The 23,874-nt window shown below is 50.7% G+C and overlaps 8 protein-coding genes across 8 annotated transcripts; 4 read left to right on the top strand and 4 right to left on the bottom strand.

The window, feature by feature from the left end:
• Nucleotides 1-121: 121 nt before the first annotated feature.
• On the top strand, nt 122-647 carry BDV14DRAFT_106665 (uncharacterized protein). Its single transcript, XM_073765599.1, has one exon. The coding sequence runs from the start codon at nt 165-167 to the stop codon at nt 537-539; it is 375 nt and encodes a 124-aa protein (XP_073625466.1). The 5' UTR covers nt 122-164; the 3' UTR covers nt 540-647.
• Nucleotides 648-1,318: 671 nt separating this feature from the next.
• BDV14DRAFT_178414 (uncharacterized protein) lies at nt 1,319-2,218 on the top strand. The gene has a single exon (XM_073769580.1). The coding sequence runs from the start codon at nt 1,391-1,393 to the stop codon at nt 1,547-1,549; it is 159 nt and encodes a 52-aa protein (XP_073625465.1). The 5' UTR covers nt 1,319-1,390; the 3' UTR covers nt 1,550-2,218.
• A 4,089-nt stretch (nt 2,219-6,307) lies between these two features.
• Nucleotides 6,308-7,014, bottom strand: BDV14DRAFT_178410 (uncharacterized protein; the record flags this gene model as incomplete). Its single annotated transcript, XM_073769579.1, has 2 exons — nt 6,657-7,014; nt 6,308-6,360 (listed from the first exon to the last, which is right to left on the bottom strand). The coding sequence occupies exons 1-2, from the start codon at nt 6,970-6,972 to the stop codon at nt 6,311-6,313; spliced, it is 366 nt and encodes a 121-aa protein (XP_073625464.1). The 5' UTR covers nt 6,973-7,014.
• Nucleotides 7,015-8,290: 1,276 nt separating this feature from the next.
• Nucleotides 8,291-10,625, bottom strand: BDV14DRAFT_106637 (ankyrin repeat and BTB/POZ domain protein). The gene is made up of 3 exons (XM_073765598.1): nt 10,299-10,625; nt 10,133-10,218; nt 8,291-10,065 (listed from the first exon to the last, which is right to left on the bottom strand). The coding sequence occupies exons 1-3, from the start codon at nt 10,530-10,532 to the stop codon at nt 8,469-8,471; spliced, it is 1,917 nt and encodes a 638-aa protein (XP_073625463.1). The 5' UTR covers nt 10,533-10,625; the 3' UTR covers nt 8,291-8,468.
• Nucleotides 10,626-11,158: 533 nt separating this feature from the next.
• Nucleotides 11,159-13,568, top strand: nimA (serine/threonine protein kinase nimA). The gene is made up of 2 exons (XM_073765597.1): nt 11,159-11,331; nt 11,388-13,568. Exons 1-2 carry the CDS (start codon nt 11,254-11,256, stop codon nt 13,377-13,379), a joined length of 2,070 nt encoding a protein of 689 aa, XP_073625462.1. The 5' UTR covers nt 11,159-11,253; the 3' UTR covers nt 13,380-13,568.
• Nucleotides 13,569-14,003: 435 nt separating this feature from the next.
• Nucleotides 14,004-15,117, bottom strand: BDV14DRAFT_106618 (putative DUF341 family oxidoreductase). Its single transcript, XM_073765596.1, has 4 exons — nt 14,852-15,117; nt 14,765-14,783; nt 14,622-14,702; nt 14,004-14,564 (listed from the first exon to the last, which is right to left on the bottom strand). The coding sequence occupies exons 1-4, from the start codon at nt 14,891-14,893 to the stop codon at nt 14,056-14,058; spliced, it is 651 nt and encodes a 216-aa protein (XP_073625461.1). The 5' UTR covers nt 14,894-15,117; the 3' UTR covers nt 14,004-14,055.
• A 901-nt stretch (nt 15,118-16,018) lies between these two features.
• BDV14DRAFT_191585 (nascent polypeptide-associated complex subunit family protein) lies at nt 16,019-16,966 on the top strand (the record flags this gene model as incomplete). The annotated part of the gene is made up of 3 exons (XM_073771511.1): nt 16,019-16,068; nt 16,490-16,662; nt 16,725-16,966. 3 exons carry the CDS (start codon nt 16,019-16,021, stop codon nt 16,964-16,966), a joined length of 465 nt encoding a protein of 154 aa, XP_073625460.1.
• An 858-nt stretch (nt 16,967-17,824) lies between these two features.
• Nucleotides 17,825-23,143, bottom strand: BDV14DRAFT_202823 (allantoate permease family MFS transporter; the record flags this gene model as incomplete). Its single annotated transcript, XM_073774139.1, has 10 exons — nt 17,825-19,037; nt 19,101-19,207; nt 19,672-19,882; nt 19,965-20,745; nt 20,812-20,857; nt 20,915-21,176; nt 21,526-22,558; nt 22,608-22,755; nt 22,815-22,915; nt 22,969-23,143. The coding sequence occupies 10 exons, from the start codon at nt 23,141-23,143 to the stop codon at nt 17,825-17,827; spliced, it is 4,077 nt and encodes a 1,358-aa protein (XP_073625459.1).
• Between the last annotated feature and the right edge of the window lie 731 nt (nt 23,144-23,874).

Here is a 23,874-nt window from a genome sequence, read left to right as displayed (position 1 = left end):
AGACTGCCCAGAGTGCCCAGACAAAAGCACCAGATCCGGCTAGCCCTCGCCTATAGAGTTCAAAACGCTCGCCCCCTGAAACACGGCGACAAACCACCAGCCACGCGTTTGGAGGGTCGAACTGCTGGAGCGGGCGCCAGGATCAGACCAGCTGGGAATAGCGCATGCCCCCTAGCGTTGCTTCTGGAGTCTGGACCCTGGTGATTTCACGTGGCAGGTTTTCGCACCGTCGCAAGCGTCCTTCGGCCCTTCCCGAGTTTGGCACCAAAGCCGATACGCTAATGCAGGATAATGTATTGTCGTGCGTAATTTCCGGTACGCTGCTGGTCGCATTGTTGCTGCAGCCCAGGATCTGCTCACTACTGCTGCCACTATTCGTCTATCAAAAGGGCGAATTAAGGCGACAGGGAGTTTCAGAGATCAGCTGGGAGCCGGAAGCAGTAGCACAAGATCCCATCGACATCGTCTATCCCTGCTTATCATCGCTTGCGCATACTTGGCTTTGTCCCTTTTTCTCACCGGGAATGCGCGCCAAGTAAAGGACCGACTTTGGGGCTGTGGTACGCACTTTGTACGACAGCGATGTGAGTAATCTCGATACGCACGCACTTTTGCGACTACCGTCGATCATTCTAAAAAAAAATACCTTCATAATCCATGCGTGGGCGTGGCACGGCAGCCGTCGTACTCGTAACAACTAACAAGTCAACAACATACTCCGATCTTCAGCAAAGGAAAAAGAAATGCCCATCCCATGAACAATCCTGTTCCTGACGGTAATCAAAGTCAAGATAATCGACTCGTCGGACGCCTCACTCCTACTCTGCTTCTCCATCTCTCAGTCTCGGACTTCGGAGTTGCTTACAGAGACAGTATAGACTCCAGCAGGCGCGGAAAGACTATGGATCCCTTCAACCGTCCTGCATCAGCCATCAATTCATCGACACTGCTGACAGCCTGTCAACTTCCCGTCATACTATCGTCACTCGGCACCGATCTTCGACAGACTGGATCCCCCAGCGGCTCAGTTAATATATCTGCCTCTCAGGTCCTCGGAGACGGTGCGCTATTTAGGCCGGTCAAACTTTATTCTACATGATGGAGTCCACTGTCCACGCTATTGTGGTTGCCAGTGTCACTCTTTTCCGGCCTCCATCTTCCAGAATTCCACGTTTCCGGGCCTCCATCCTGCTGCTACTGCTAGTCCATGCTCAACGCTCATTACTCTAGTCCATCTATCCGAGTCATGAAATGAGGACAGTGGCATGGTGTATATCATCCTCCACTACTGTACTCCATTCCAACCTGCTTCTGCGTGTCGGACCCGACGCGGGAGAAGTACCTAACGGAGTAGTAGACTCCAGACTCTGGGTCTATCGCTATCAAGTCGATGCAACGGAAGGTCTCCGTTGCCTTTGCTAAGTTGCTTTGTTGCCTCGGTCTACAACAGAGTCCGAGCGGTTGGTCGAGACCTCGATGCTCTGTAAGCTGGACTGCCCTACGCTGGGCTGGGCAGCTAGCGGTAGCTGTTAGACCGGCCTGCGCTTAGACTGCAGTACACTTGGATCTCCAACTAGCATGCCCATCCCCATCGCCAGGCATGCAAGCAAGGATGTCAGACTTGGGCTTGGGCTTAGTCTTAGGACGAACGGAGCGCGGTGCTTTGCTCTACCGATGCCATGCCTGCTAGATCTACACTGCAACTGACCAGATGCCTGCTCGCTGCCTACGCGCCAATTCCCATCGCTAACTTAACAGCGCTTTGTTAACTATACTCGCCTCCCACTAACCAACGAGCAAACAAAGCTACCCCTCCCCTCCTAGCCACAATAAAGCTCGTCGGAATAGGAAATCGCCACGCCTTTCCCTCCTCCACGAGAATGCCAACAATGAGAAGGCAACCCTACCCTACCTTACCAAGAACATCAAATAAAGAGAACAATCCAATAATCATAGAAAGCACTACATATTTCTCTTATTGAGCCTATCAACACCTTGAACTAACCGCCGTTGGCATCTTGCTTTGTTATTGGGTGGTGCTGGGACCTTTGACTCGGTGCAAAAATATATACTTTCGCCAACGCTTGTATGGAAGGCGGGCGGGATCCTTGTCCGTCCACATGGCAATCCCACCTAATTGCTTCCGTAAAGAGACGCTTCCTATAGGTCTACAATCTAATCCATAACCGCGGTCTTTGTCTAAGAACCAAGTACCAGCATTCCAAATCCTAAAACATAGCTCAAACTGTAGTCTACCGAACTATCCATCGCATCGCACTCACAGACTCTCTTTCTTTTTTTCTTGTTTATGTGGTGCTATACGTAGAAGTAGGATGTGGAAGCGCAGATCAACACGTTTGAGAATGTGGGATATGTGGGGCTCGTGGGGCTCTCCCACATTCTGAGATGAGGTTGTTGTTTCTATTCTCATTTCTAAGTTTTTTGCTGGAAGTTTGTTTGCGTAGGCTTTTGTGTTTATTTCCGAGGTTCTTTGTGTAGTCTACGTGGATGGTAATGTAGACGATGAGTTTATTTGATGGAGTCTGTTTAAGATGACATGCTAGACTACGTGCTCAACAAGTGGTATCAAATACCTACAGAGTAGTAAAGCACCAGGATCACTAGATTTGTTATTTAGGTAATCCTTACCAAGCAGACACAGATACAGACACAAGCAAACAACGCCATACCATAATCCTTCAAGTTCCAGTTCCAGGCCAACGACTGCGCTACTCCTTGTGCTAAACAGGTAGTCAGTCTAGCCTCCTTCTAGCCAGAATCCTACTTGGCATCCCGAATCCCTGGGATCCTGAATCCCGGTATGATCAGATGATCTGTTTCTTAGCTTACTGTGCTATCATGCCCATAGTCATACTATGGTAAGGTATGTATGTTCTGTTAGGAGGTGACCCTTGCCCTTTTGACCTAGGGTACGTAAGGCGAGCAGTATCCCTGTTGATAATGTCGTATATTAAGTAATTTACCCTGCCGAGAAGATCGCCGGTACGGTACTCTGAGCAATGCGATGGCAAAAATACCGCATACATGAAGTAAGTAAGTACCTCATACTTCATACTCTGTGCTCTGTACCGTACGTACCTCTGATGAATGCGTGCAGGGGCCAGGGATGAGAAACTCCGTGCTGTACTCCGTACGCCGTAAGAAATCTCGACATGCCTGACTGACAAATAGGCTCGCTTGGAAACCGGCCCCCAGATCCTGGAGATCCTACCGAGAGCTGAAGGTGGAAGTGGAAGTGGAAGTTAGGAGTCCAAGCCGGAGTGCGAGCTTCAACAAAGCAAAGAGACTCGGCTCTACAGCATGTATGTTTGTAAGGTGATCCCTGGATCCTCGCGTGGATTCGGAAATATCTAGCGAAACAACCCACGCCTGAACTTTGTTTCTGCTTGGCTTTGCTACCAATCTGCCTGGTATCTTGGGTCACGTAACAATACGGCGTATCGTGCTTTCCCGCATCAGGCTTAGATGGCGGTCACTGTGCTCATTGCGTCGCTCACGCGTGGCCGGCGTGGCGTGGCGTGGCGTGGCTAAAAGCAAAAGTAAACTAAATTGCCATGCGGTCGGAGGATCAGGATCAGGATCTCGGGGTTTGGTTGGTGACTTTTGTTGGAGATTTCTTGGGTTGGGGCTAGGAGTTGGGGGTTGGAACTTGGGACGAGTCACGACTGGGACTGGGACTTGGAGCTGGCGTAGAATGGGACATTGCCTGGCCATAGCTTCCTCTGCACCGCCGCGTGCTCGCCCGGTAGTTCGGGCTGGGTACATATCTAGCTAGGAGCCTTGGGCTAGTGAGTCGGCTCCGGGCGGTGCTGGCGTGGCTGAGATATCCCTAGATGATGCTGTACTCCGTCCGCGACCCCTGAAGAATCGTACTCTGTCTCGGTTTGACTACTCCAGGAAAGGGTCAACCCTTGATAGGCGTATCGCGTATCCGTACATCATATCGCGAACAGGGAACGTGCACGACAAAAGCAAACATCATGTTGATGCCTTATCCTCAGGTGTCGATACTAGCTGAAATACCGTGCGTAAGACAGCTCGCACCCGCTAACCGTATCCGTCCATGACCGTCCAGGGCACCGAAGAAAGTTCCAAGGCCGAAGGAAAAAGCAAAACCGCCCAACGATGATCTCCGGCGTGGCAGACGAAGCCTTACCCTAACAGGTTTAATTGATTTGCCGTGCCGTGGGTAAGGTTTCCAGGCAATCCATGGGCCACCACCGAGGTTTAAGCGTGGCACTTGTCCAATTAGGGGCTGCGGCTTTCATTCTCCTCGTATATTATGGTTTCGGAGGCCAATTTGGCCGAAGTTGTTCCATGAGGTAAAGGAGCGATCGACAACGGGGGACTTGCGCACCAAATTAGACCCGTACATCATCCTGTCGCTCCGGGCTCCGCTGACCCAGTTCCAGTCGGAGGTGAATTCCAGACTGGATATTTTGAGGATAAATGGTTAAATGGATGGGCCCAGTGTTCGATATTGATCGTCGTTGACGTGATGAGTGCGAGACTGGCACAGGCGCAAGTGCTCATCGGGATTACTGAGACTGTGGTATTCCGACTTGGACCTTTGTTGAAGCCAGAGCAAGCAGTAGTACTAAACCCAGCGAAGCTCGGGCCTCATCTCCAATGCATGTACAGAGGCTTCGAGTCCGCGTTCTTCCGAGTAATACTGGTACTTTAAGATCCTCTTCTCAAGCGGAGTGGTCCAGCCACGAGATAGGAAGCTTAGCTCACAATCCATCGATGGCCCTATTTCCTACTAGCCGACGAGCTTGCCGGGTCCCAGGACAGGGGTCAAAAAATCATGGGTCGTATAAATAGATGTGATCATTGTGATAAGGCTTGCATGAAGAGGAGATGACTGGTGTTTCAGGCCTCGCTTACCGCCGCTGTTCGAGTCCTTTTAGGCTAGGAACTACGAATGGTTCCGTGCAGTGGCTCTGTGCTTGCAGCATCGCGGAGATGCAGTGCTGCAATGTTGCATTGCAATATGCAAGTCGCTGACTCATAGCAATGCAATTGTTGCGCCTGGTGATCTGTTGGCAAGGGCCTCGTCCTCTTGAGGGAGTGGAGTGAGGCTGGCCTTCATCTACTTCTTGGTTGCTGACGCTTGGAGTAGAAGATATGCTGTGAAGTCATCCTATGTCTATCCTCTGGAAGTATACTCCGGGCTCCGTCGAGTACACGAACCAGTCTCGATACGGGCGTGATACCGATATTGGTCTCGCAGCGCAGGGGACCCAAGACTTCAATGAGTTATTTTCTCGACATACGGATAATTCGACAGTGATCAGCTGCTGGGAACCTCCTGGTTCTCAGACTGCTTCAGAGAAGGACGATCCTGGTCAATATACGAGGCCTTATGGTGACACAACCAGTAGACATTCATCTGCTGGAACAACTGCGCCCTTAACCGGCGTACGTGAGCTGACCAGCCATCATTGATCAAGTTAGAGGTTTCAGACATGATCCTAGCGGTAGCGTGATTGCACTTGAAAGGGTCCAAAGGGATTCGGCCTGGCTTTGGGTCTCGATAGATTGGTATCCCTATACTAGATGGACCCCGAGGTTCTCCGTGTATATCTCGGGATAGACCTTGTTCGGCGGAGTCTGATATAGTGCGGTTTAATGACCATGGGCAACGCAGCCAGTCATCAAGGCACACAGCTCATGGTCAAGAATCCTTCTCGCTATGAAGTCGACCTGTAGTTGGAGCACAAGTTGAGGATGCTGGTCCCTGGCCCTTTCTCATCCTGCTTACCCCTCGCTTATCGACGTTTGATTTCTTACTCCACGACTGTGCTTCAAATGCATGATCTCCGTCAGAATATCTGATTGGGGTACGGGGTGGCTGTATCACTGCTCCGGAAGGATCATATTGCGTGGTATCCTATACTGTTAGGGGCACAAAGCCGTTGTGACACCGAAGATCGGCCATGTGTCTCGGATAGATGCCTTCTGCTAAGGACAACAGCAGGGGAATCCTCGCAAACACTTTCTGGAATAGATTACCAGAGACTTGGGGGTCGGCAGTGGTCGAGTGGTTCCATATGCCCGCATTCTGTTCATATCACCTGAGTCCGGCAATCCCAGTCATCTGCGCCGAGACTATGGGCCAGTAATAACTGCCCATCTTATTGCTGAAATCCCGAGATCTACCAGTGTAGAAAAGAAAGCCTCGAATATGAGACGCCAACGGACTTGCGAGTTTAATTGCTCGTTTTCGTGGAGTGAGGTCAGTGCTCCATGCATCCGACGGAGTGCCGTCCAAGCACAACCTGACATGTTATCCCTCGAATTCCTGTCCATGTCTCTCTGCGATAAGCCGTAAAAATCCTGCAAGAATGCATGTTAGCAAGCGCGCCTGGCCTCATGATTTACCATACAGCAAGACTACTGCCGTAAAGAGTTAGTTCGCCGCTCACTACTGTGTAGTCTGTCCTGGGAGGCGACAAACGGTTCGATGGAGAGACAATCGTTGCCCCTCTGCCTTCTGAACCCCGCCATGAATCCCACGATGGCGTCAGCTCCGCGACCGGTTTTTCTGCTAGACAGAATGCGATGGGGAACATCCCATTTCCGTCCCACGCAGGATGTGGGCTTGGTGACTATCAGAAACCTTGAAATCATACCTGAGTCATCGCCATATGGCTCAACGGTCTTGAACTCGCAGAATATCGCACCAATCAGTCTTTGTCCCCCGCACACCCTAGCAAGGCGATGGCTGACCTGATCTGCGCCTTGGGAGAAAATCAGTGGGGACACCGCAAGTGCGCATCGCCGCATTGTCGACTCAGACAAGGTTTGGAGACGTAAGATTAGAGCGTCTTTTTTTGTGTCGTGGCAAACCCGCCCCTCAGAGTATAGTTGGAGAGGCGGGGAATGATGGTCCCAAGGCGAGCAGCTATGACCTAGCGTATTGACGCCCAACAACAACTTGGTATTCATCCAGCGCCCAAGGGCTGCTGATTGGCAAGCAAAAACTCCGACTCAGATGCACCATGCGTTTCGTGGGCGATCCGCCACGGAATTGTCCGATTGCTGTGCCAGCCAGAACATGCAGCAAGAAGGAAAAGAAGGGGCCAGATTGATCAGATCGCCAATCAGCCGCGATGATCACCAGCGTCTTCGCGCTTTGATTTTCAAACCTGCATGTTTAGGTTCTCTGTGCCCACTTTTCCGCTAGCGGTTGGTCGCCTGGTAGGCTGATGTGCCTCATCGCCTCAGGTTGAGTAGCATTCTGCCTTTGAGGTCTGTACTCGTCCTAAAGTGGCCCCCTCTGCTGCATTCAAGTTGCTGGTTGGCTATACAGAATGCGTCTACCCTACATCTGACCGTCGAGTCAGCGTTGCCATCCCACGCTTTGAGCACACCGTAACCTCAGGAAACTCAAATCCATACTCGTCGGAAAGGTAAAAGCATGACACTGTGGGGGTTGAGAGTTGCTGCGTGATCTGTTCATTATGCAGGTAATTCCTAGACCCCGTTCCCTGCTGACCGATGCATCTTGCATTGGAGGTCAATATGCATCCGCGATTCTTGTTCGTTGAGAGGTTGTTGGACTGCTGATCACTTTGGCGAGGGACATGATGAAAGCATCGCCAGCACGGTATGCACGACGCATGTGCCCCTACTTGACCGTGATATCTCGCACGGTGGATGCTGAATCGCAATGGATGCGACATTTTCTGTCGCAGGGAGCACCGTGATTACGTTGGGTGGGCGCTTCGCAACGAAAATCTTACGGCTTCGGTGTCCATCCTCTCGAACCTTGACGTCGATTAAATTTGGTTCTGAAGCGACGCTGTCTAATTAGCAAGAAAGCAGTGCATACCAACAAGCTCAAAGCACAGCACTGACCTCGCGGGCCGGAGCGGGCCAGGGTCGAGGCTTGCTGAAAACACGAAGGTTGTGGTGAAGCGAAGCATACCTCGCGGTGTCAGTAGAATGATGCAGGTCATTGCTCGTAGACACATTTGTCAATTGAATACCAAATATCTGCTGGCCCATTTGACTTACTTTTCTCGTGGGCATCTTTGACGCCGTATAATGCCCCGGTCCAACTGGCATCACTTATTGCGTTAGAGGGCTCGCCGTGATGGATGCTCTGGAGACAGCCTGTCTTTGGAGCAAAGTGAATGTAGGCACATGCTGGTAAGAAGTGATGACCATGTGCCTGGGTAGGATAGAGTCACTTTCGTTGCTGAAGTACCGCCAAAGGGAAATGAGTTAGATATCAATCGTGGGAAATATATGAAAAATGTTGACTATGACCCAAAAAACTCATAGCATTGCATTTTGGTGTATATCCTGTGTATCGAGCTCTACCGCTCTCTATATCGGCTTGTATTTTCAATTGGGACCAGTGCATATATATACTTAACGTTAGGTCGTCATTCATCATCTCATTGTTGCTCGTGGTATATCCCCGGCAATGAACCAGATCAAGCGTCCAGATTCAGACTTTCTAGAATCCTGTCGAGTTTGTCAATCAAGATCTCGTAGTTGATCGCGTCTCGCGTAAGTTCGTCGTCCGCAACTCCACCATCTAAAGTCGTGATGACCCCAGTGTCATCCTCTCCGTTCAGAACCACAGGCTTGAGTGTTGCATCGCCATTGATCTGCGTAGGGCCGTTTGAAGCCAAGTCAATCTCGGCAATTTTGTTCGCGACTTTCTCGAGGCCTTCGTCGGTTGCACTTGTGTCCACGGCCTGCTGCGGAGGTACCTCTCCAAGCATTTCTTCAATGCCGGCATCATCGAATCTCAACCTAAATCGTTCGTTCAGGTAGAATCTTATGTCATCGAGCAATTCAATTGAATCGGTTTCCTGTCGGCCTTGGATACGGGATGCGGATTCCTGAATAAGGTCTGCAAACTCCGGTGAGTCTATGTGAGCCTCGAGACGGTAGGCCAGGAAACGGGCAGCGAATTCCTCCAGCCTTTGTACTCTCGTCATCCAAGCAGCTCGAATGATGCCGTATATGTCGATATCGTCCTCAACGTCTCCTCTTGTCTTTGCTGCTTCCGCTTGAGACATGCTGCCGCTGCCGAGTGTGCTAATCACAACGGCGGCTTTGGTCTTAAGCTTCTCAATGAGGAGCATATCCGCCGCAAACAGCACTTCGACGGCTATCTCAAGGGGGAAATCGGCTCTTTCGGTGTATAGGAACGTCAGAATTATCTCCAAGACGTCTGGAGAGCAGTCCACGGGGATGATGTGCAAGTTCTCCTTCATGTGGGCTTCACGGAAGGGAGAGTTGAACATAGTCTGGAAGAATTCAGACCGCAGCAACATCGCCCGATGACAAGGGAAGAGTGTCGACTTAGGTGAAGGTTTGGCGTCATCAGATGAGCCGATAGGTCCGATTAAAAGACTAGTAGAATCGGCCAATCCCTCAAGGCCATCCTCGGGTAGTTCATCAGCTTGAAGCAGAACATCTGCGTATATGGGGTTGTTGTGATCCCACTTGATATCACCAGCCTTGGATGTGTCGACAACTATCTTATTGCGGAGGATGTTGTCGCGGAACCATCCCTCTAGCTGATCCCGCCCGCGAGCAATTTCAATTGTTCTCCTTTGACGCGCAAGCCTCCTGTCACCGCTGTCCATGATGCTGTCCACAAGCGTACTGATCTCCAGGTACTTGGCGATCTTGTCAATTCCGGCGAAGACTTCTGACTCGGTGAACCCTGTTCCTGGCCCGCTTCTTAAATCCCGAGGAGGCTCTCCAAGGTATAAATACTTGATAGCCGTCCCAAAGGCTTGGGGTGGAACGGACTCGGGAAGTTTCCATGTGGTTGTTTCGGGGGAAGTTCTCAGCTTTTCGCGGAAATAGGGTGATCGGGCAGCGAGCATGAACTTATGCAAGTATAAAGTCTCGTCACCCGCCGCGACCTCAATGTCAGAGGTCTTGGGTTGGTCTCGAACCAGCAGTGAAGCTGTATGAGCGGCGAGTGGCTGGAGTGGATCGGTTGATTTGGAGTAGTCATATTCAAGAAGCAAGTTGCGTATCCGGTCGTTCAATGCGTTGTATAGACATCTAATGACGAGCAATGACGTTAGCAAAATTGGAGAGACTAATAATGAATGGCATTTGGTATAAGCACCTTTCTCCTTGGAATGTATCTCTTTCACATAATGCTCCAGACTCCAGAAGCAGCTGGGCAACTTCGTAGTGGCCACAAAGACTTGCCTAGTTGATTTGTCAGTTACAGGGTAAAACGACGAAGGAAGGCCCGCGAAATGGTTGAAGGAGTGAGGAAGGCAACTCACCAAGATCAAAGGGGTATAATCATATGAATCCCGTGCATTGATATTGACCCCTTCGGTTATCTTCTCTTGACAAACCTTAAGGTCTCCCTTCCGGCAAGCTTCGCAGAGCTGCCGAAACGACTCGCTCAGGTCAAGAGGGTTATCGTCGATAATGGCGCCCTCCTTGATCAGCTTCTTCTCATTGTGCAAGCTGATCTCCAATTGATCTTTGCGCAGGACGGTTCTGTCTCCCATTGCGAAGAAGTCAAGAGTTGTTCTTGCCGAGTTGGTGGCGGAGGCTTCGGGGATAAGAAATGCGGGACGACCAAGAGGCAGGCTTATCGATAAGGCGAGTCACGTGGACTTGACCCGTTGGGCTCAGCAGACGGGACAACCATGGTGAAAGCTTTGTAAACACACGCAGCGGCGTATCCTTAGCTGATCAAGACGCAGCGAGTAAAGTGCTCCAAATCACCTGCTCAATAGAGGATGTAAGGATCTGCATCGTAGTGTTGATCTTGAAAACGGGATGCAAAGAGACACTAGTCGCGTCCAAAGAGAACAAAGAATGATGTTCGTCAGAGCGACCGCTCAGCCCTCACCGCCTGCCTTAAGCAGAATAAGCTATGACACAGCTTGGTTGCTTAGCAACAGGATCCGCTCTAAACATTCATCACTATTGCATACGATCTTCTCGAATGCTTCATCTTTCTCCATGTTCTATTCCAATCTTTTCGACTACTAACCCAGCAGACACCCTCTCCGTCGTATCGAGTCGTCAATGAGCTACGACCCTCGCCCACTTCTATCCTCTCTTATCCTTCTCTCTCCATTTACCTATCTCACTCATTAGCGACGCTTGACCCCCCTAAAGAGCCACAATGGCAATCGCATTAGCGGAGGCAGACAAATATGAGGTGCTGGAAAAGATTGGTATGCAGTTGGGCACTTGCGCTATGGGACTACAGTAAGGAGCATGGCACTGACCATAGTCTGTCTAGGCTGCGGTTCCTTTGGAATCATTCGCAAAGTGAAGCGGAGATCCGATAACTTTGTACGTTGACTCGCAGTACACTGTGGTGTAACATACTTACCAGAGACCCGTCGCAGATCCTATGTCGGAAAGAAATCAACTACATCAAGATGTCCCAGAAAGAGAGGGAGCAGCTCACGGCCGAGTTCAACATTCTGAGTTCCCTACGGCATCCGAATATCGTCGCCTACTACCACCGCGAGCATCTCAAAGCAAGTCAGGACTTGTACCTCTACATGGAGTACTGTGGTGGCGGTGACCTCAGCATGGTGATAAAGAACCTGAAGCGAACCAACAAATACGCAGAGGAGGACTTTGTGTGGCGTATCCTGTCACAGCTCGTTACCGCGCTCTACCGCTGTCACTATGGCACGGACCCGGCGGAAGTGGGATCAAACTTGCTGGGCCCCGCAGCAAAACCGTCAGGTCTCAAGGGCAAACAGGCCCAAATGACTATCCTTCATCGCGACCTGAAGCCCGAGAACATCTTCCTGGGTTCCGACAACACCGTCAAGCTAGGTGACTTTGGCCTGTCGAAGCTGATGGCCTCACACGACTTCGCCTCAACGTACGTCGGCACGCCTTTCTACATGTCGCCTGAGATCTGCGCGGCCGAGAAATATACGTTACGTTCCGACATTTGGGCCGTTGGCTGTATCATGTACGAGTTGTGCCAACGCGAGCCTCCTTTCAACGCAAGAACGCATATCCAGCTTGTCCAGAGGATTCGAGAGGGCAAGTTTGCACCACTGCCCGACTTCTATTCCACAGAATTAAAGAATGTTATTGCAAGCTGTCTGCGCGTCAACCCCGACCACCGTCCCGATACAGCGTCTTTGATCAACACTCCTGTTATTCGTTTGATGCGCAAAGAGGTAGAACTCAGCGGCCAATTCAGGATTAACAGGAAACGCGAGGAAGCGACCATGCAAAAGGCAAAGGAGGTGGAGCAGGCCTTCGCCAGATTAGAGAAGGAGAAGCAGCAGATCCGATCAGAGCTTGAAAGCTCCATTCGACGCGAGTGGGAAGTAAAGGCAAGACTGGAAATTGACCGCCAAGTGCAAAGCGAGCTTGACAAGCTCCGCAAAAGATTTGATTGCGAGGTCCAGGACCGCGTTGCCCATGAAGTCGAGAAACAAAAGAGAACCGCAAACTTTCGCGAAGACATCAACCTTCACGGCTCTCAAACATCCTCCAGCAACAGCGAAGAGTCCGACTACCCCTCTAGCACCGATATCAGCCAGCTGTCTCTAGAGTCGCCTTCCAACAAGCCGAGCCGGCCGGCAAAGAAGGAGTCACGTACTCCATTCACTCGCTCAAAGACGGTCGTTGATTCACCAATGGACATCCAGATGGCAGAGCCATCTCCCATTTCAATTGCGTCTCTTTCTTTGTCGCCTCGCCGCACCTCAACAACTTATTCAGGAAAGAACATCTTCGCTGAAGGGGAGAGGAAGCGTCCCAAGTTTGAGCCCACCCTGGCCTACTCTGACGATGAGGACGATACACCAGAACTTCCTTCACCTACTCGCCCAAAGGTCAAGCCGGATCCTTTCAAAGCACCATCTCGTCCGCTTCTTCGACAGAACACTACTGCTCTGATGCAGAAACTGAGCACCCAACCTCCCATCTTCCCGGCAAACGCTTCGAGATTGCCTCAAATTTTGGGCTCCAGCTCCGACAGAGACATCAGAGAATCCAAGTCCCGGTCACCCCACCGCCGATTGTCTAAGATCCCATCGTCAGCCAACCTGGCAGCTGATGCTGGTTCGCCAACCCGCAAAAGCTCCACCAGAACTAGCCCGTCAAAGTCGAACGGTGGCGGTGAAGAAATGTTCAAGGCTGTCATGCAGCGTAATATGGGAGGCAGGACACTAGTCGAACTCGCCCAGGCGCGTGCTGGGGGCCGCCCCATGGATGAAGTCAAGCGTTGTGCCAGCGACTCCCGCTCCGCACCATCCTTGCGATCGTCTGACCGCGACCCCCCTGCTGTCTGGGACCCAGAGCGCGACGAGATGCCGAGTCCGTTCCTTGCGCGTGGACGGAAGGTGATCCGCAATTTGAGGTAAACCCTACCTTGAAGTTGTTCCACCGACGCAATACATGCCCCGCTGGGCGTTGCAAAGTACCGAAGCAGCTGGATTCGCAGTCAGTTCGATGCTTCCTTTCGGCGGTTGACCCGCGAAAGGTTTCTAATAATAATTCATTTCCTGGAGTTACGGCTGGGTGGTATACATTCTGAGAGTTGAGACCATGCTAGACATGGCATCGATGCATTTGTTTGCGCTGCTGCATCTTTGAGATTCTTTTTGTCTACACCGAGATACAAGCACCTTTTCCTTTGTCTAATGCAGTCATGACTCCCCTACCCCTACCCTACCCTACCCACTCCTACCTTTGACGAATTTCCCATCCTGTACAGCTACCTGAGGCTAGATCTGGGTTCATGCCTTCAAGTGATCCCAGACTACCCCGTCCACTCTTTTGGATACTCCTCCTCTTTCCTAACCTCTTCTTCTCTTTTGCTTTTCTTTCTTGGCTTCTTATATCCTGGCTCTCATCGGGCGGCGTTTATACATTGGATCTTGGATCTTGGGTACCGGAGTTGTCTTGTTTTGTTTATTTCACGGTGGTGGCTTGATGTATGTACAGAGTACCTATGTCCGTACATCTGTACCTATACATATTGAATTTCAGTCAATTAGATGACTTGACCCATTAACCCTCTATTCTCCCCTCTGTAAACTAATTCCCCTTCTCAGCTCGCTCAATGACCCTCTCAATAACACCCACCATAGCATCATTTCTCTCCGCATCAAACGGAATCATATGCTTCCCCCCATGATCATACAGTTCCGCGTTTCGAGGCTCACAAAGCCCATACAACTTCCTCCCCTGCTCAAACAACGTATCCTGCCTACCCACAATATGCGCCGTCGGAATACGCACTATATACTCTTCCTCCCTTTCCAACCTCGCGCTTTCTTTGCCGGAGGGATCAAACGGCATCCCCGCACATATGAAAACAGCAGCCTTGAAAAGCGGGCTTGCGCCCTCTTTTCGGGTACGATAGTCGTGTTCGAGAAGTGCGTAGGCTAATGCCGCGCCCTGCGAAAAGCCCATTACGCCGTCGAAGGGGCCTTCTCGGTCGATTGTGCGCAGGGTGTATGTTATTGCGGCTTGGAGGTCTGGGCCTGGGGCTGTGTCGCGGGGGTAGTGGTTGTAGAAGGGGGGTGGGACTATCCCCTTGAGTTCTGGGAAGGATTAGTATGAAGTTATGGGTGGTGGAGGATAGTAAGGGCGAAAGCTACCAGGCTCGCAATCTGAGTCGAGACGGCCATTAATGAAGTGGAATTTGTGGCCTGCGGCTTCGAGGGGCTGGGTTAGGCCGCCTTGTCACATAGTTAGTGTATGAGCTTTGACATTTTGGTAAAGGATGATGTATATATAGTACCGGATTGTATCTCGAAAATCTAAGACTTGTTAGTATGTCTCGGCGTTCCGATATATGTATCAGTGCGCGGGGTGGATGTGGACGTACCTCCCCGCTTGTGCTCCCGCCGTGTAAACAAAGGAAGCGCATTTCGCACACTGAAATTGACTACTTCCTGAGATTCTTCTGGTGTTTGAGACGTAGTTGAAAGATGTTTATTTCAGATTGTTGAATGATGATGACATTGTTTGCGACGGGTGGGGTTGCTGGAGGAAAGAGCTGGCGGGGATGACTGTTGCACAGATACAGGGTGCTTGGTACCTAGGTAGGTATGCTTGAGAACTCGGTGTTATATAGGGATTGGGGTATATGACTTTAATTTTTCTATATAGTACTTTTGACTTTTACAGTTCATTCCGCCTACAAAGCGCATTTTTGCTGTATAGTGCAGCTTCGAAGTAAGTTGATTACTATTTTAGGTTAGGCGCAGTCTAGCCCGGGCTTTCATGCCTTGTCACCTGATAATTCAGGCATGAAGAATGCGCTGGGCGTCGAGCCACGGCTTCAATTCCTGCAGACCAGATCTCATTCATTTATCATACAGACCGAGAAGGTTACTATTACAGTACTTATTATTATACCCCTAGATTCTGATTATGCAGTAGTCCATCAAGTGGTCGCCTATAGTTGATAATTGATGCCTGAATGGTTAGGGTTTAGCCGAGGAGCCGCGTTGGACTCTGGCAATCCACACAATAACCACTGCTTCATGGTCGATATTACCAGCACCACCAGAGCAAGCCAGATATTGTCGCATTCACGTAGGATATAACCTGTAGATATAAACGTAGTGTAATTTTGTCCATGGTCGAGCGGACGTTCCTGTAGCGAGAGAGAGCGGCCCGCATTAGGAATCCTCGCACTGGTTCCTTCCATGCTCTTCCTCCCCACACAAACTTCGTCTTGTCTACAACTTCACATCCTCATCTCATTCCTCCCCCTCACCACGCTCCTCACCCTCACCCTCAGGTAAGATTCACCCCCAACTGATTTCAAATATTATCGCCATCAGCCCGGCTCTATTCCTTCACTACTCCGCGAACAATTCGGACCTCAGAACCGTCCGACCGTCTGACGTCGTTTCTTCGCGAGTCTTGGCGCCTTCCCACACAACCTTAGCACCTGCAACCTCACCCTTCGCTTTCGCCCGACTATTATTGGCACTCTAGTTGACGTATCCCGACTACATAGGTTTCCGATTTAAAAACCGCAAAAATGGATCAGGCAAAGTTGGCTAGAATGCAGGCGAGCGTGCGGATTGGTACGTGATTTTTTCTCTTTCAACTTGGTATTGTGCGGCGGTGCGGTGCGGTTCGTTTCGTGCGGGGATTGCGAACATTTGATTCGGAAGGGTATCGGAGGGTTGAATCTGTAAAGACACTGGAATCTGGTATTTTGAGGATGAATTGCGATTGGATTTGATTGGATTGGCTCGAACTGGATTGGTGGGATTCGGCATCGAATGGATTGAATCGAATTGCACCGCACCGCGCCGCATGAACTAGCGACTGGACTCGATTAAATCGCTACATTTACTTGATAGGAGTGAGCTGCTAACTTGTTTACAGGGTATGTCATTCTCTAGTCCCGATTCTTCGTCCCCTTTCCCACTACCGACACTCTCGGAACCCCGAACCACCGGATCAATCCGCAGAACAACGAAATGAGATACTGACAATCGAGCAGAGGCAAGGGTACTCCCCGCCGCAAGGTCAAGAAGGTTCACAAGAGCTCCGGTGCCGACGACAAGAAGCTCCAGGCTACGCTCAAGAAGATGAACGTCCAGCCCATCCAGGCCATTGAGGAGGTCAACATGTTCAAGGAGGACGGAAACGTCATCCACTTCGCTGCTCCCAAGGGTACTGTCCTCTCTACTCAACCTCGGTAATGTTACCGGTGGCCATGAACTAACCTTATGCAGTCCACGCTTCCGTCCCCTCCAACACCTTCGCTCTCTACGGCCACGGCGAGGAGAAGGAACTCACTGAGCTCGTCCCCGGTATCCTCAACCAGCTCGGCCCCGACAGCCTTGCCTCCCTCCGCAAGCTCGCCGAGAGCTACCAGAACATGCAGAAGGCCCAGGGCGGCGACAAGAAGGACGACGATGAGGACGATATCCCTGATCTCGTTGAGGGCGAGAACTTCGAGAACACTGTCGAATAAGCAGCTCGTTGTTGAATGTTGAATAATTAAAACGAATGAATGGATTATTCGCACGGCGCCATTGGCGTGAGCATTCTTCTTGCAAATGCAATATCATGATATCATTTCGCGCTTGCAGTGATACTACCTTATGAAGGACTTGGTTGGCGCGTTCAGTCAGTCAAGCAATAAAATATCAGGTTCATCAAACACAACCTTTTGCAAGTATTTTGGGGCTACAAACAAGGAGAAAGGCCCTGAAATGATGGGTCCCCGATTAGCAGACTGCAAAATGAGGATGCGCACAATTTGTTTCGGCCAGATCACTCGAAGTCGAGGGCATTCGCCGCGTGCGTGAACTACCTACCATAGCATGATCACGCGTAGCAGTCGTACCTCTACACTACATAGTCTACCGCTTAGAGCTGTCCGTCCTACGTGATCACTAGCAGAAATATCAAGTTGGGTAGGTAGGTAAGCACAGCGAGAAGAGTAAGCCCCGCTGAGCGCCGAGCAAACTTCCACGCCTTCGTAGTAAATTTAGATCATACTACCTAGGTAGTGAGTGTTTAGGTAGGTAGGTATACTTTTATTTCAGCATGCTGTATCCAATATCAATTACCAATATCCATTCAACGATTGATGATATGAAACGAATCGCAAAGCAACGCAGCACAACGCATCACAACGCATCACAACGCCCGAAAATGCAAGAAACAGCAAAACAGAATTATGGAATGCAAAGTGCAAAATATTTGAAGGTGGTAGAAGATAAAGAAATAGTATCCATCATACAGCCATAACATATCCTGAACCTAATAAATCCCTTCCATACCCTCAAGCTTCAAGACTCGACCTTCAAGCCTCAAGAACCGAGTCTCACGACTCCTCCCTCAACCCACAAATATCCGTCCCCAGAATCAAATCAACCATATACCACAACCGCCAGTAGGCATTACTCCCCTCGTAATCGAATGTCCCGTCTTCTCTCATCTGCGGTCCATCACCGACAATATCGCCCGTGAACCAACTCAAGATGGGAATACTGCGCAGCACGCGCTCTGCTACCGTTGGTGCGGGCGGGAGGGCCTCTGTTATAGGACGGAGTTTTGTGCGGCGGACTGTGGGGAGGTGCGTCATGAATTCGGATTCTTGGGGTTGGAGTTGGAGTTGTGGTGTTTGTTGTTCTTTGGGGGATGTGAGGGATGTTGATGTTGCTGAGAGGTGTCGTTGGTGTAAGGTGGGTTGGTCGAGAGCTGTTGTCGTAGCTGTTGCGGAGGAGACGGTGCTTGTTGATTCGCGGTCTTGAGAGAAGACATCTTCATCCGCGATACTGGCAAGGTTATTCAGCGCAAATGACCGTGGAAGCGTAGACGGCCCCCGCTGACTCGGCAAAAAAGCAGTCGAATGCGACGTCGTCAGCGTCCGCTTATTATTCGCTATGAACCTATTCGCCTCCGTCGATCCAGCAGGGATAGGAACGTCCTCAGCAGGCGGCTGACCATGATACATCTCGCAAAAGACAACATGCCCGTCGATCTCCTGCGGCGAGAAGAAGCACGCGCGGTCCGCAGCGTCCGCATCATCGAATGTAACCTTGATCCAGTGGAACCCGCCCGCATACCGCTTACTCTTGCGATTCGCGTCCGCCGACAAATTCGCCCTTATCACGACGTCTCCTCCACTGAGTAGGTGCGAGTAACTCGCGCTTCCGCGCGGGTCATTCCGCGGATAATCCTCGCAGATAAAGCCCCTAGAAATCCGCTCGTACTTGTCGATAACCTTCCACTCGGACTCTTTACTCCTGTATCCGTAGAACATGCACTCCGTCGCAACCTTCTCCGTGGCCTTATTGCGTGCATTATCGAGGTTCGACGACGACGAAGATTTCGGCAGTGTGTTATTCCGCGTCGTATTTTCTGCTTCCTGTTGTGCAGCGAAGAGCCGTCCGAATTCAGCTACGTTCTGATTTTCCTTCTTCGCGCCGGGCGTGCCTGTTCGTGTGCGCGAGCGGGATTGCTCGTAGCGGGCGTTGCGGCGCTTGCCGAAGGGACCGCTTTCTTCGGGGGGACGGCGGGGATTGCGCGATTCACTGCCTTTCATTAGTCCTGGCTAACTGGATACAGATATTGCGAATGGCGGTTGGGGAGCTCACTCTTTGTAGACGTAGCCCCAGGGTAAGATGTTGCCCTTGTCGTCTTTTGCGCGCTCCTCGAGGGGGACGGAGTGGTACTCCATCTTTGCGATATCGGTTTCGATTACCTGATTATTCAAGGAGCTGTAAGTAATCTGAAAGAATTGTTTTCAGAGCTCCTCGAGGGAGAGAAATTAGAGATGAAGTCGTGGTGAACACGGAAGCAGATGAAAGCGGCTCCCAAAACTTTTGCTCGTCGCAGTAAACAGCGTTAGCCGGGATACCACACGTCACGTGAGTGGGCGGTATCTCCAGCAGCTTCAGCTTCAGCTTCCCTTGCACCTAGATATTATATCTCAGAATAACCAAAATGTAAATTTCATCTCTAGATCAAAGAAATGCTCTATATACAATCTTACTGCCTCAAAAACGTAATCCCCCCAACATCCCCACTCAACCCACACACCTCACCGAAATCTCCAACCTCTATCCCCCGTCGAACAACATGCGCACTGAACTCAGCTAGCGGACACGAAAGCCCCGGTCCTGTTTGACAATATGGCAAGGGGACAATTTTTTCGTTTATATTTACCCGGATGAAAGATCCATGTCTGCTTGCGCCATTGCTGCTTGTTTGACAGGTCATTCGTTCGACAATGATACGCCCACCCATTGGCATAGCGGTTGAAGTGCGCCAGATGCGGTCTTTTGCTCTGTGTGTTGTTGGCAGTTCGGAATCGTATTTATCATCTTTTAGGATGTCGAGTGCGTCGAGCAAGGGCGATATGTCGCCGTCGTGGACGCTGTTGACTCGTTAACACATTGTTCTCTTCTGCTCAGAACAAAAGGATAAGGTAGTAGGTATGCGAGACATGGGAGACTCACAAGCTGAAAAATATCTTCCCAGCACCAGGCCCAACCTTAAGCAGGTCAACCGTAGCATTAAGCCAAAGCCATCCCATAGCACCCGAATACTTATTCCCCGGCCCAGCACGATGATAATGCACCAGATCCCTCGCGTACTCGAAATCATCCCAGTCTTCGCGGGTAAAAACATTACACCATGGACTTGAACCCCGAACAAGCGTCTCAAAACCACACATCTCCTGCATACTAAATACCTCGGCGTTGGTGAAGCTACCCAGAGCTTCGTTGCCTTGCTGCTCTAGTAACCGGGTTGCGATAGAGGGTGCGTATGTAAATAGGTATTCGGCTAGCTTGTGCATGCCCTTATCATGACCTTCTTCGAGGTCTTCGAGGTAGTTTAGGCATGTATCGCCTGGCGTGAGTGTATCGGCCCTTCTGTCAAATGTCTCAGGGATGATTTCTAATTCGGCCTTGCCGCTGCTTTCCCAGTCGTCCCCGAGGAGTCCGGAAGCGAAGTACCGCGCTGTCTCGATGACGCGTTGGCAGTCGCTTGCCCAGAAGCGGAGCTTGTTTTCTTTACCATTTGTCAGTGATTTGGGTAGGAGATGCTGGTAGCGCGTTACTAATCGCGCGCCGGTCGTGAATGAGCCCAGGGTTCCTGAGTATGGGCCTGTGCGGGTTAATTGGTCGAAGTCTGTTGAGGGGGTGTTGGTGAAGTAGGTCCAATTGTTTAGGAACGATAATGTGCCATTGAAAACAAGATTGTACTCTTTGATACGGTGGAGGAGGTCAAGGTGGCCTTGATGTGGTTAGTTTTGGAAAAGATGGATGGCATGTGCCAACATGATATTGAAGATAGACTTACGCCTCCCGGCTGATTTGGTGGGATATCGTTCACCATGGCGTGCCATCTATGGATTTGTCAGATAACAGTTAAACCTGATATCTAGAAGGAAAGTAGAACGCACCATGTGAACCTGATCAACCACACACCCACCCGGCGGCTCAATCCCCTCTACCTCACCATCAACCTTTTCAATCCAAGGCCCATATCCGCCTAAATGATAAAACAAATTCCAGCCATCGTGTTCAGGAACTTCAAGATCTCCAGGCGAGCTCTTGCGCTCCGGATCAAACCAAGAATTCCAACTGGGATACCAGGGCGATGTCACGCCCGACGTAGTATGACGAGCATCTTGAGCGGTGAGATAGGTCTTTATATCTCGGAAGCTGTCGTTTATTAGGATGCTGAAGAATACGGCAAAGACTGCGACAATAACTATCAATCGTGATAGTATTGGGGAGTTCGACATTATACAAGATGAGATGTTTTGCCTGGAGTGAGGTATGAAGAAGAGAAGACCTGAGGGACGGTTACTGTACCTACGTAGACCAGATCTTCGGGTCTCAACCGCCAAGACAAACCGGTGGGCGTGCTCGGGGCATTCTATATGCGACGCGACAACTATAAATTATCCTTGCTATTTAGTGGTTGAAAGTTGATTTATTTTTGATATTATCGCTCTTGGTATATCATATCTATGCAGATAGCAACCCGCTCCCAAACTACGTAGCATACCGAAACCTGGGGCTCATATCACCCATCTCCTCAATCTGCTCATCAGACATACCCTCGATCTTCGCGTCCTCCAAGCCCCGGTCTCGCTGCTTATTCTTCCACTCGTAATAAACCCACATAAGGCCATATACTATCCCCGCGAAACCAACAAGGCCCAATGTCACCGCATTACCACGAACATAGCGAGGTCCCTCTGTAGTCTTGTACAGGAAAGGAGACATCACACCGCTGACATTTCCAAACGTCAATTGCAAGCCAGTCGCAAAGGTGCGCTTTCCATAGCGCGGAAGGGTAGTGGGTAGCCAGGCGAGCGGTAGACCGACGGCGACATATAGTCCCAGTGCGACGAGTAGTGCACCAAAATAGTGTACGCCTGATCCAGAATCCGAGATGAGAACGCCGTATCCGACGACAGAAATGGCCGCGAATATACACGTGAAGATTGCGCGGCGCTGGGTGCGATCGCTGAGCCACGCGACGATCAGGTATGCAATCGCACCGAGCGCATAGCAAGGGATCGTAAGTGCCTGAACTTCCGGCGTGGACCAGTTCCCCAGCCCATTAATGATAGTCGGTAGGAACGTGCTGTATCCGTAAAGCATAGTATCGACGCCAAACTGCGCGATGCAGAATGCGTAGATTCTCCAGTCCATTGCGCCCTCCTTAACATCCGCCCAGTGGAACTTTTGCGCCGACGCCGTGGACCCAAAGTGTCGACTGCGGCATTTGACGACTAGTGCCCGCTCTTCGGAATTGAGGTAGTATGCTGTTTCGGGGTCGTCTGCGAGGAGGAACCATGTCGCGACACCGATGAGGACCGTGGGCATTCCTTCGATGATCATGATCCAGCGCCAGCCTTTGAGTCCGGCGACACCATCCATGAAGCCGATGCCGTATGCGAGGAGACCTCCGCAGGCACCGGCTAGCGCTGCACTGCTGAAGAGGTAGCCGGTCCGCAGGGCGAGTTCGCGTTTGCTGTAGAACATTGTGAGGTATGTCATTAGGCCGGGGAAGAGGCCGGCTTCCACGACGCCTGTGGAGGATGAGTGACTGATCTAGCATCGGTTGCTTTGTAGACTCACCCAAGAGCACGCGACATGCGATAAGTCCCCCATAGTCCTGTACTATACCAGTAAGAGTCGCGATGATTCCCCAGATGACGGAGATTGCGGCAATGTAGCGCGATGGCGTGAGTTTCTTGATGACAAGGTTGGAAGGGACCTCGAATAACTGCAGCGAAGACAGTTAGCGGTAGTTTCCAAGCCCAAAGAGCCGGAGAGAATACGCACGCAGTATGTCACGAATAGAATAGATACCGCGACCTGATACTGGTCTCCCACCAAACCCAGGTCCTCCTCCAAGCCATATAACCGAGCATTCCCAATATTCACTGCGCGCCGAAGTTAGCGACAATCCGACTCCATGTACTAGCGGGTAAAGTACCTCGGTCCAAGAAGCTGAAGAGGTACAGAAGCACCACAAAAGGAAGAATGTAGTAATCCATCTTCCTAATCAACTTCTTCTCCGCCTTCGCATCGATCGCGGAGATGTCTGAGCTCGAGTCCATCTCCGGAACCCTTGTTTCCTTCGATCCCGGTAACTGCTGTTCGGCGTCCATATTGGCGCTCAAATCCTGCTTCTGGACAGCGTTTTATTATATTCCTCCTATCTTTCCTTGTGCTCGTTAAATTTCGCAAATAATGAACCGTGGGGCGGCCGGTCTCGGAGAGCGCGCGGGGAGTCAGAGGGCGATTCAGTCGGTCTCGTAGGCGGTCATGGCGTGACAGGGTTTAAATAATCAACGAAGCATATAGCGCAGGAAAAAGTCAGACGATAGACAAGACCAGGCTAGCAGATGTCATATCGGGGACTCGCAATGGCCGAATAGAGAAGAGAGAAGCAGCGGACAAAAGTGGGCGAAAAGACAGCGCCAAGACTCCGAGCGGAACCTTATCAGCGATAGAGATTATGTGCATAAAAGTGGGATAACTTGGCACGTCCGCAGTTTCCACGGTTGAAGAGTCCAAGGATGGTTATCCGCTTTATATGCTGATGAGTAGCTGAAGCAAGGGCTGTTTGTTACTTGTCCCTGACGTCAAATTCCACCCCGCGCAGATGGCCTGTCTTTATTGGGCAATGCTATGCATGAACCATGAGTTCATCACGTTGATCAATTTGAGATCTTCGCTCTAACACGATCCGACGCGTCCAGATCTGCTTGTCGGTGTGCCGAAAAAACTGAAGGATAACAACATTTGTAATACACTTGGCAGCTCCCTCTCGTACCTGCTTGATCCATTCTATTATTTTCTCGCTGAATATTTTGGTGACTCGTTCCGGCGAACGTCA

The sequence above is a fragment of the Aspergillus stella-maris genome (assembly GCF_047715825.1).
Source record: "Aspergillus stella-maris strain CBS 113639 unplaced genomic scaffold BDV14scaffold_51, whole genome shotgun sequence".
In the NCBI taxonomy this organism is placed as follows: Eukaryota; Fungi; Ascomycota; class Eurotiomycetes; order Eurotiales; family Aspergillaceae; genus Aspergillus; species Aspergillus stella-maris.
The sequence above is the reverse complement of the archived record's forward strand: the minus strand, read 5'-3'. Positions and strand labels throughout refer to the sequence as shown.